This window comes from Diceros bicornis, chromosome 21 (genome assembly GCF_020826845.1).
Source record: "Diceros bicornis minor isolate mBicDic1 chromosome 21, mDicBic1.mat.cur, whole genome shotgun sequence".
Classification (NCBI taxonomy): Eukaryota; Metazoa; Chordata; class Mammalia; order Perissodactyla; family Rhinocerotidae; genus Diceros; species Diceros bicornis.
In genome coordinates this window covers 34,236,069-34,248,500 of record NC_080760.1, presented here as the reverse complement: position 1 = coordinate 34,248,500, position 12,432 = coordinate 34,236,069, and the positions used below count along the sequence as shown (strand labels likewise).

Here is a 12,432-nt window from a genome sequence, read left to right as displayed (position 1 = left end):
GAGCTGGTCCTGGTTGTCAAAGTCAGAAGGTAGACCCCAAGAATGGCGAAAATAGGAGAGGCAATGGGAAGGTGAGGTTAGCTGAACCAGCCATTTCATTAACTGTAATTGGATTCCCAAGGTATTTCATAATCACTTAAGTGCAAGGACCAGACGAAAGGCTTAAGCACTGACAAAGAATGCAGGGCATGTCAGACTCGCCACCAGACAGCCCCTGTGCAGTGCCTACTTGGATGACGAGAAGAGCCCAGCAGGAATTCCAAACATCCCCCTAATCCCAGGGCTGACCAAGGCTGGCTGGGCAGGAAAGAATGTCTTGGCTCAAGCAGGAAAGTGGTCAGAACATTGGGTTGACCCCAGTTTTCTTTGGGGGATGGGGAGTCATTGCCTTTGGACCAATGCAGTGTTTATCATTACAGAAGCCAGGAGGCGGTTCTACAGTTTTTTTTTTTCAGCTCAGACATGGAGGAAAGCCAGGAGAAGGTTCAGTTTGAATAGCACTTTGCCTATGTTCAACTTGTTTTGCAAATAATGCTATTTATCAAGGCTGGTGAAACAAATTTCCCACCCTCATTCGTGTTCAGAGAGAAGATGAAACTTTTAACAAGCTACCAGGTCATTAGAAATAAAGACAGAGAAGAAAGGTTAGAAAATGTACAAAAGGAAGACAAAAAAAAATAAAAGTATTTTCCATTCTCTAAGTTGGGCTCAGCCTAAATAAAGGAGTGAAAATCATCCTAGGAAGACCTGGCGTAATCGAGAGCTGGACATGAACTCAATAGGGATTGTTGTCATGCGGGGCTTGCCTCTCTTCGTTATCTCCCTGTTGCTTTCACAGCCCCCATACACCTAAATGCAAACCAGTGGACACTGAGCACTTTTCATGCAGAGGAAGGAAGAAGGGTGTTGAGGGAGGCCACAGCCTGCTCCCTGGGACTCGGCCTGTCCCTGAGGAGAAGCTGCCATCGAGGATAGATGCTCTTTCCTGCTGGCCCCTGTGCTGGTCTTCTCAGCTTCAGTCCACACTTCCTGGCCCTGCTCCGCTTGGCCAGTCTTCTTGGTGCCGAACCTGGTGCAAGGATAATGACCTTGGGCTTCCCAGTTGCCCTTGGGCCTGTCACGAACATTTAGCTCCTGCAGCCAAGACCTTGGTGTACCTCTTCTGGACCCATTTATCCATCTGAGGTCATCATTGCTGCTGGCTCTTTTACTGTCAACCCCTTTTCTTTCCCCCTGTACCCAGGTGGCCCTTTATTTAGCATTGTCAGACATGCTTTAGTCTAACCTGGGAATTTAGACCCACATGTCCTAGAATTGCATTTATCTCAGAGCAGTTTGAAATTTGGTATTGCTGAGCACGAAAGCTGGTGCTCCAAACCTCACCTCCTTCAGACAGCTTCCTGAGATTAATGTCACCTGCCACAATGTATTAAAAATCTTCCGTTTTCACCTTTGCTGGCCCGTGTTACTCCTTCCTTCTAGGCAGCTCCGAGAGACAGCGGAGCATATTGTGGATCCTGCCCTCGGTGTACAAGCCCCACAAAACCTTGGGTCCCCTACTTCATCATCTATAAAATGGGGCCATTTCAGGTGTGCTTGTAGAGATGAAGTGCAACAATGTGCACAGATTGTTCCCCAGCCACAGGAAACATGTAATCAGTGGGGGGCTTGTCAGTATTATAATTATCATTAGTGGCTGTCCTATTTTTATCACCCTCTTTTACATATTAGCTGTGGAGCTGCTATTTAATGAGCGAGAACCGGGATGGTCTTTTACCCCTTTGGAAGTGTGAGATGCACGTGGTACATGTTGTATTCATTAATATGCAGGTGGTGATTGCCACCTGGTCCAGGTTTAAAGTTCTGAGCTGTCAGTAGATGTGTAGCATAGCGGTGGGGTGGGGGAGTTTAGACACCATATGGGATTATGATCCAGTGTGTTCAGACGGGATGTTTGATTCCAAGTATCTTTCTGACTCTCTTTCCTTCCCTGTGAAAAGACGGGAGAACGGTATCCACGTCCCGGTGTGACTGAGACTTCAATGAAATAATGTGTGTGCAAGAGTCAGGGCCTCCCTTGGGGCCTCACGCCCCAGCCAGAGCCCACGAAATGTTACCTCCCTCCCTTCCCTACACTGAAATGGATTTTAAATGGGCATAAAAGGAGATGGTCTTGTGTGGAAAGCCAAGAAGTGTGAAAGGGTGAATGTAAATACCTATTCCTGATTGTAGCCGAGCATTGCTTTCTGCAACGGACAGCGTGGGCTCGGCAGTGTCATTCTGAGGAGCATCACAAAGAAATAAATTCCTAATCCTTGGCGTGACTGGGTGCCCCAGAGGTTCTAGCAGCAAGCAGTGCTCAAGGCAAAGAATCGCCTGCTTAAGGAATCGCACCACCTCCAAAGAGCAAGGATCTTCCTGCTAGGGGGCACTGAGTGTCCCCAAGGCCACGGCCAATCTGGTCAGCCATGCCCAGAGCCCAGCGCTGCATGCTGGTGTAGCTCCTCTGCATTTACGTGACACTGGAACGTATCATAGCTCATTTGTGTGCACAAAGACTGTATGAGCAGGTGGCGTGAAGAAACTGAGGCTTCGTGAGTCCTGTGAATTCTCAGAGACCATAGGGGCCCATACTTTTCCATACATATGCTTATAAGACCACAAATAGACATAGCCCGGTGGCCAGCTGGAACCATTTTCCAACTAAAAGATTGGCTCCCACTCATGTTTCACAGTTCAAAGCTCTGCCTTGAGCCAATTTCATATTACATTATGCACTTTTGGGTTTTCTCAAAAATAACTGAAATTTTAAGTGTTAAATCTGTAAAGGCCAAGAAAGGGTCTAAGGCAACACGGTTAGTAAATAATGGAGCACCATCTTGGACTGAACTCCCGGTGTGACATGGGGCAGAGTTTTGAGTAGGAGGGAGCATCCTTATAAATGGTACCATTTGTCACCAGTGCTTGAAACTAGATGAACTGCTTAGGACTTCCCTCCATAAGAAATATTATTCGCAGACGTGGCATTTGTGTGGGCTGACCGAGGACGCAGCATGATGTAGTGGAAAGCAAAGGCTGTTTGGAATCAGAAAGCCTGCAGTTCGAGCCCAGATGACTCCATAGCCATGACCTACATTGGCAAGGTTATTGGACTCTCTGAACTTCGTGCTCGCCTGTGAAGTTGGGTTATATCAAGTCCTGAGGATTCCATGGGGAACACGTCATTCTTCTGCTTGAGCCCTTCAGTGACTCATGACCGCCCGCACAGGATGCTGTCTGAGCTCCAGGAGATGTCACACAACATCTTCCCAGTGGGACCCCAACCTCCTCCCTGCCTCCCCCTCCCCAAACTGTGGGTGATTTCTCTCACCATGGTGCCTTTGTTCCTGCTGTGCTGTCTCTACTTCCAGAAATGCGCATTGCTTCCTCTTAACCCTTTACTAGGCTGATTCTTGCTTCTCCTTTAATGCTTAGCTCAGAGTCCTTCTCTCTCCAGGAGAAATCCCTGCTTCTCACTCTCCCCACCAAAGCCAAGTAGTGGCCGTTGTTTCTCTTCTCTGCATAACTCCCACCTCATGCCTCCATCCTACCGTTTCCATCACTTAATAATAAGAATAATTTGACAACACATCTACCTTTTCACTGGACTGTCATTTCCTTGAATAGTACCTTGCACATGTTAGTCATTCAACTAATGTTTGTTGAATGAATGACAAAAAGCACAGAGGAGATGCTCAAGGATGTTAATTTTATTTCTCTTATCCCAGTGCACTTTATGGAACTATAACAGTCATATGTTGTTTTTGTTTTCTCTCTTTTTTTCTTCAGGGTTGTGATTCAAACCTGGGTGTAAGCAAAGATTAAGTACTTAGAAGGATGGGGGCTGGAGGGAACAGCTGTAGATGTTAAGTTACTTTATAAGTAAATTCTTAAGACAAACTGTAACAACATCATGGGAAGACTAGAATTGTTTGGCTACAGAGATGAGAGGCTGGATCACTTGCTTCTTCCCTATCCTTTTTGATTAGCAAAACACAGCTCACGTGGCAAATGTGTGTGCCGCCGAGGAATTGTGGGAACCACAGGGGGACCTGTGGGCACACTGCACCAGCAGCATCCTTGTCTGGGTAGCTTTTGATAATAAGGCAAAAGCCTTTCAATTAGAAGCTGCTGTTCCGTTGTGATTCACAGCTTCTGTGTTCATTTTGTTCTAACGAGTCTGCTTCGCATTTCTCCCTGGCTCTGTCTTTGGGAATCTGTTCTCTTTTTTTATTGTTACTTTTTAAAAATTGTTTTTATTCTTCTCATCCTGATATAATTTACAACAATAATTTGCAATTGCATTGTGCATTGCAGCTTATGCTGCATGTACATGATCTCATTTGATCTTCACAACTTTGAGGCACAAAGTTAAACAATTTGCACAGGATCACACAGAAAGTGGTAGATCCAGAACCCAAATTCCTCAACCTAGGTTTTCTAACTTCAAGTTGGCTGTCTTTTCCATTTTATTCTGTTGCTTCCCTTTCACCATAATGATAATAGCTACTATTTATGGATTGCTTGTAATGTACCCATGCTTTAGTTAAATTGTATCACTTAATCCTCACAGTGGAAGTATTTCCCCATTTGCCAACCAGGAAACTAAGATTTAGACAAATTAAATAACTTTCCCAGATCACTCAGGTTGTAAATAGCAAAGCTGAAATTCAAACCCAGGTTTGGCTGTGTCTAAAGCTGCTTAACCGCTAAGGTCTTAATTACTAAGCTCTTAATTACCATGCCAATGGTTCTCAAAATTTAGGGTGCATCATAATTACCAGGAGGGCTCGTTAAAACGCAGGATTCTGGGCCTTTTCCCCAGAGTTTCTGATTCAGCAGGCCTGGGTGAGGCTGAGAATTCCCATTTCTACCAAGTTCCCAGATGATGCAGATGATGCTACTGGTTGGAAGAACACACTTTGAGGACCCCTGCACTATGCCACACTGCCCCCCTCTTCCTTGGTTGCACTGAATCACTGCCAGCAGAAATGTGTTTCATGTGGAGGGGAAGGACTTCAATTATGCGTTATTACATGACCCATTTTAAATGGGGTGTAGCCCATACATTATTCAATACACCTTTAAGGAGAAGATTATTAAGCCTGTAGAGTGCTACTGATTTCTAGGTTAAATTCAGGGTCATGTCATTTTTATTGCATTTCTCTTTGTAGTCGTTTATGAAAACTGTTCTACCTTCTGTGTCATCACCTATACAATGGGGAACTTAATACCCATCTGAAAAGGGTAACAAAACCACTTATTAATTAAAGGTCAGAGTTCTCTGAGGTTGGTTGCCTCCCTCATCTGCTTACCTTCTTGCTTAGGATATCATGTGTTAATTATCTATTTTTAAGAAGTTTATGATTTTGATGTAATTTACATTTCTAAACTTAAGTAATATAGGGGAGAATTAGTCCCTTTAAAATGATTGCCCCCCTTACTTGACCTGTCATTTCCCTATCTTTCTCCCCCATCCCTAACCACTAATCTGTTCCCCATCCCAATAGTTATGTTGTTTCATGAATGCTATATAAAGGGAATAATGCAGTATATATTCTTTTGAGATTGGCTTTTTCACTTAGCATAATTTCCCTGAAGATGTTGTGTGTATCAATAGTTAATTTCATTTTATTGCTGAAAAGTATTCGAGGCTGTAGATGTACCACCATTTGTTGAATCATTCACCCATTGAAGGACGTTTGGACAGTTTCCAGTTTGGGGCTATTAAGGAAAAAACTGCTATGAACATTCATGGACAAGTTTCTGCGTGAAAATAAGTTTTCGTTTCTCTGGGATAAATGCCCAAGAGTGCATTGCTGGGTCATGTGCTAAACCCATTTGTAGTTTTAGAAGAAACTGCCAAACTATTTTCCAATGTGGCTGCACCATTTTACCTTCCCACCAGCAATATATGAGGATTCCCATTTATCTGCAGCTTCATCGATGCCTGTTATCATCTGTCCTTTTGGTTATAGCCATGCTAGTAGGTGTAAAGTGATATCTCCTGGTTTTGATGTGCATTTCCCTAATGACTATTGATGTTGAGGATCTTTTCCTGTGCTTATTGGCACTTTATATATTTTCTTTGGGACAATATCTATTCAAATCCGTTGCCTGTTTTTAAATTGGATTGTTTGTCTTTTGATTGTTGAGTCATAAGGGTTCTTTACATATTCTTATCAGATTTAAAAGTCCCTTATCAGATTTATGATTTGCAAATGTTCTCTCCTTTCTATGGGTTATCTTTTCACTTTCTTGATGGGAGCTGAGGGGAGAGGGGGCCCAGTCTTCTTGACTGTACTCACCTGGGATTGAGCTTCTATAAGGCAGAGCTGTAGGTGTCATGGCTCAAATGCTCTCAATATTCTTGCTGAGATTTGGTAGATTTTCTTGAACAAATGTTTTCCCATTTGTCATTATGCCCTTAGGACAATTTCCAGAAACTTTAAATGGATGTTTTTATAATTTTGACCAGTTAACTTGTTGGTTTGCTGGGGAGAGTGTCCACAGAGTTCCTTGTGGTGCCATTCTGGAAGGCCAGCCTTCCATAGTGTACTTTGTAATGCAGATACCCCCAGGAGATTTTACACCTTAAGTTCTCATCAGCCTTTTCTAGTTATCAGATGATTCCTGGGTAGGTCTGGCAACTAGGGAAAGATCTTTCCTGTACAACATCTGCAGGACTAGAACAGTGCCTGGAACATAGAATTTCTTGAAAGAATGACTGAATAAGTGAGTGAGTTTAAGCATTTGGAAGGAAGTAGATGTGAGGTGTGTGAGAACATCAAAATGGAGAGGTGGGTCCGTAGAAGGGCTCAGTGGCAGGGTACCAAACACATATAAGGCTCAACTAGAAAGATTGTCTGTCCCCCTTGCAGGGCATCATTATTCCTTCAGTTATAACACGCTAGTAATTCCTAGGCTCACTGTCACTAGAGCCCAAAAGAGAGGCTGGTTCATGGGCTGAGCAGGGTTAGAAACCTGAAAATCATTGTTTTAAGTTATGCGTGTATATGTTCTATATGTGTCTGTATGAATACACATATTAAACATACATTGTGTACAGATGAGCAGATGGTTATGTATACATATATACACACATACATACAGTGGTTATGGAAACCTTTGGAGCAGTGGGATATTCTCAAAGGACATTCTTCTTTCTTACCTACAAAATAACATAAGGAGGAACTGGCCTGGTGGTGTAGTGGTTAAGTTCGCATGCCCCGCTTTGGTGGCCAAGGGTTCGCAGGTTCAGATCCTGGGCACGGACCTGCACACCGCTCATCAAGCCATGCTGTGATGGCGTCCCATATATAAAATAGAGGAAGATGGGCACAGATGTTATCTCAGGGCCAATCTTCCTCAGCAAAAAGAAGAAGATTGGCAATGGATGTCAGCTCATGGCCAATCTCCCTCACACACACACAAAAATAATAATAACGTAAAGAATAATGGAATGTTCAAACAATCGTTACTCATCTAGCCCAACTGGCTCATTTTGTGGATAAGGAAACTGAGGCCCAGAAAGCTCATGAGTTTTGTTCATAATCTCACAGCTACTCAGGGGTTCCTGATTCTTGTGAGAATGCGTGTCCCAAATCTCCTGTTACCTCGTCTGTGAATGAACACAAGCGTCAATCGTGTAAGCTTTATTCACTACCTCAGCAAATACTCCTGTACAACCACTTAAAAATCAACACCCTAGAATAACCGTCATTTGAATTTTTCCTATCAGTTTTGCGCCTTTCCTCTCCTTCCACTCCTTCCCTAAAGTAAATTCTGCAACTGCCAACTTTGAAACTTGTTACAATCCGGTACATTAACAGGGTTTTACATTTTTAGCAGCCTAATGATGAGGATGTTTCTGTGCTAGTCCCTCGGGGGTTTCTATTCTGGGCATTTATTAAACTTTGCTGTAGTCTGAAGTATATTTGACCTTTTTATATTTAAAAAATTTCAGTTTAAACTTTATACATATATTTGTGTATGTGTGTGTACATATTTCCCTCTTCTCCATTAATTAGGTAGAGATTCAAACATTATCAACCGTTGAACTTGAAAACACTTGTCAATTATTTCCCTGTGTTTGGTGAGGAAAAGAGAAGCCATTACCATCATAATTTAATATTTTTTTATTTCGCTAAATTTGAGCCCTCTTAAAAATCTTTTTTACTTTGAAGTCTCTTTTGTAGTTTAATTAATGCAGCAAGGGTTTTTATTTTACTCTCAATGGAGATAATCTTAATCCATTCACGGTGACCTTTTCTTGTGCAAATTAGTTGTACACGCTTGTTTAAGCAAATGGTCCTTTGCATGATGTCTCTTCTTAATGACGGGTTTATAATTGAAAATTGGCTTACTCCCATATGCCTAGTTGGTATGAGAATATAAAAATAGATGTGGACTTTAAAAATATAAATGTATATAGCAGTATCCCAAAAAGAGGAGAGAAGAATCCAATGCCTTCAGGCTGTGATTAAATTAGACTATTAGAGTCAGAAAATGCTGGTGACACATGCTACCGTCAAAGTCACACCTGTCTGCCGTGCATCGGAAGCTCTTGGAAAATGAGAGCGATTTCATCTTAGCTCTGAGAATCTGGGCCTACACAGGACACGAGCCATTTCTTCTTTCCCAAGTTTTCTTAAACTCATAATGAACTTGAAACTGCGTGTTTAGGAATGTGTTTGTGGAAACACTTTTAAAGTGACAGCCTAAACAAAATGAAATACTTGTTATCCTTCCTGCCTTTCACCAGCATAAAGAGACTGGTGACACTCATGTTCTATTTTGCACTTTTTTTAAGTGCAAAAACAATGTAATACCATTAAGTGGTATTTGAGTAAAAGAAACAGTCATCTCTTCTGCAGCCCAGTTTCCCACATCCCTTATTATTATTTTTTCTCTTGTTAGTCCTCTTTCCCCATTTGTTAGGCTAGCTCCTTCTGTGTCTCCTCCTCTTTCCCCTGTAAGTCATGTCAACCATTCTTATACAGGAATATTTGTCTAGGGTAATTGAATGTTCTTGGTTAAGTGTAGAAACTCCAGGATGAAGGAGAAAATAAATGTTGTTTTGTGCTTGTAATGGAGGTTTCCTGAGTAGGTTTTAATAGCATGGTTTTGTGGAGTGGGAAACAAGAACAGTCTTAGTTTTGCTGAATGACGTGACATTTAAAAAGAATAACTAGCAGTGATTTTTTTAAGCTTTTGAGATAAACACATTTCATCAAGACATAAAAATTTGATTTTGGATGCAAAGACTGGGCCAGCCAAATTGGTACTGGGACCATCAGACTTGTCTTTTCTGTACTGTTTGCAAAAGACCCCAATTGCTTTGTCCAACGTGAAGGTTCACATTTGTTCTCCTTCATGCAACAACCACTCACCCCAAAATGGAAAAGTGAGAAACCCCTGCCTGGTGTATTTCCTGAATTGCTCTGGGTAATTTCATGCAAGTGGACACCTACAGCTGTTCAGTCATCCCCCATTCCTAATGGGTCTTCGTTTGCTGATGGCTCCTCCTCTCCTTCTAGGTATGATTATCGGGAAATGCTGCACAATGCCACTTTCTGTCTGGTTCCTCGTGGTCGCAGGCTTGGGTCCTTCAGGTTCCTGGAGGCTCTGCAGGTAAGAGACCCTGAAACCTCCCCAGAATAGGGCTGAGGACTGAAGTCAGACTGGGTGAGTTTAACCTTAGCGCTTCTAAACAGAATGAATGGTTTGCCTTGAACACCTGAAATCTGTTTTCCCAAGAAAATCTGCAACATTTTGTGTGTGTGTGTGTGAGGAAGATCAGCCCTGAGCTAACATCCATGCCAATCCTCCTCTTTTTGCTGAGAAAGACTGGCCCTGAGCTAACATCTATTGCCAATCTTCCTCCTTTTTTTTTTTTTTTTCTTTCCCTTTTTTCTCCCCAAAGCCCCAGTAGATAGTTCTATGTCATAGTTGCACATGACATACAACTTCTAGTTGCTGTATGTGGGATGCCGCCTCAGCATGGCCCGACAAGCAGTGAGTCCATGCATGCCCGGGATCCGAACCCGGGCCACCAGTAGTGGAGCGCACGCACTTAACTGCTAAGCCACAGGGCCGGCCCCCTCTGCAACATTTTTTATAAGTGTAGGGTTGAGATTTACTCCCTGCCTTCGGGCATAAGATTAAATGGTTTCACCACCAGGGAGGATGGGTTCTTTAGGGACATGTTTGCAAACCAAGGTCAGATCTGATTGCCGGCCAGGCAGCCTAGCTGGCCTCCTCACAGAGACTCTGTTCTTCTCCTGGAAGCCAGTCTCAAGAGCAATGAAAATGGCTTATTGGTGGTACTTCCCAAAAGCAAAATTGTCTGTCCTGTCCCCCCTCTCAGTCTTCACCCAGTTCCTCTAAATTCTGAGTGTGATGCCCAGCAGGGCAGTGCTACTCACTTGGCCCAGCTATTCTGAGGCTCTGCAGTTCAGAGGTCTCTGGCTGCAGCTCCGGGGCCTGAGCGGGAGGCTCTCTACTCGTTAACCTCAGTCTGCAGAAATGCCTCCACCTGTTGAGACAGATGTTCACATTTCCCACCTGGAAGTTGCAACCAGCCTTCCTTGATCCTGAGAAAGCAGGCTCTCAACCTCTTTCCTCCTCCACTTCTTGTCCCCTTGCTGCTCTGTTCTTTCCTCCTCTGTTCTCTGCACCTTGCCCGAATCAGTGCTTTTTGTCGCAATGCTTCCTAACGTCCATCATTCTGTCATGTCCTCTGACAGAAGAGCTTCCTTCTCTTAAAAGTCTTTTCCAGTGTGCTTTGTGTGTTCTGCAAAGCATACTGTCACTAATGTTTTTGTGGCCTCTTGGGATGTTGCATGGAGCAAATTGTTCTCTGGTTTGGATTATGAGTTATTTGGAAAGAATTTTGTCATTAGCCTGGTGTTTCTTGGCAGTTAGATCACTGTGCAGGTAGTAAATTGGTATGGCAGTGGTTGGGATCCCTCCACACTGAAGGGAACAAAGTTCTGGTTCAGATATTTGCACAGCAAGAGAAAGGTGAACATCCATAATGGTTAAGTCCACAAAATGCTTTATCAGGAATGCCGAGCCCCATTCCGCTCTCATTGTTGCTCATGACATTGGGGTAAACCAGTTGCAAGTGGGCTTGAGACAGTCATATCGAAAAAACCGTTTATTTTCAAGATTGGTTTTATACTAGGATTTTGTTGGTGAATGATTTTCTTTCATCAGTAAGACTTGTCCAATGAGGCCAATCATCTCCATGGGAGTAAGGGTCAGCGAAACCACATGCTAGAATAGAAATGGGGTTTTAGCATTCTAGAGCAAGACTTGCAAATATTAAATATAGTGGCTGGATACAATCTTCACGTGGACTTGCTAACTCCTAGAAGCTTACTTTCTTTCTGGCCTAAGCAGTCCAGGATCCATGCAGAATAAGAAATGCCAGTAATTGAATTGGTACTGATAACACCCTGATTGGAACAGTTCCTGATGCCACTTTTCTCACGCTCATTAAGTCCCCTTTCTTTGCACAGGCTGCCTGTGTCCCTGTGATGCTCAGCAATGGATGGGAGTTGCCATTCTCTGAAGTGATTAATTGGAACCAAGCTGCCGTCATAGGCGATGAGAGATTGTTATTACAGGTAAGGAAGGGGCTGTGGCCTTCAACAGATCAGTGGATTATTGCTGCCCCCGTCCAAACTTTCAAAGAAGATGAATCCAAAAGGTCAGCTCTATAAAAGAAATTTTATCAGGAGAAAATTGCCTGTGTCGTGGTGAATATGAAGTCATTTAATATGACATTGTTCACTTTCCAACACAGTCTGCCCAGGTCCAGGGAATATATTTGGAAAAGGAGAAGTTGCAGGTAAGAAACATGAGCTTTGATGGTGAGAAGAGGTGTGTATCCACCCGCTTCAATATCCAGAATTTTTGGAAATGATACCAGAGAGTTTTTGTACCATCCTGCCACTTCATAGTCCTTTCCCTGCCTTCTGTCTTTGCCTTCAGATTAATTTTCAGAGAAAGCTCTCTAGGTTTGATTCTTATAATTAGTATTATCATTGCTCAAATGGGGTCTAGTCTGGGTGCTGAGCCACTTTTATCTTTAAGATGTATATGTAAAAGAGCAGCCTCTAATAAAAATGGTTTTTGTAATGTATTTTTGGCCATTTGGATTTCTTTTTTTTTAATGTTTTATTTTATTGCAGTAAGAACACTTAACATGAGATCTAGTCTCTTAAATTTTGAAGGGTACAATACATTACTGTTGACTATAGGTACAGTGTTGCACAGCAGATCTCTAGGGCTTATTCATCTTGCTTAACTGAAGCTTTATGCCCATTGAGTAAGTCCTCATTTTCCCATTCTCCCAGCCCCTGGCAACCACAATTCTACTCTTTA

The 12,432-nt window shown here is 42.8% G+C and overlaps 1 protein-coding gene across 2 annotated transcripts in view; it reads left to right on the top strand.

The window, feature by feature from the left end:
• Window positions 1-12,432, top strand: part of EXT1 (exostosin glycosyltransferase 1) — a 276,461-nt gene that overhangs the window by 229,204 nt on the left and 34,825 nt on the right. For both annotated transcript variants that reach the window (XM_058564830.1, XM_058564831.1), the window contains 2 exons: window positions 9,579-9,672; window positions 11,565-11,672. In XM_058564830.1, coding sequence (XP_058420813.1) covers window positions 9,579-9,672; window positions 11,565-11,672 — 202 coding nt within the window. The remainder of the gene's footprint in view (window positions 1-9,578; window positions 9,673-11,564; window positions 11,673-12,432) is intronic.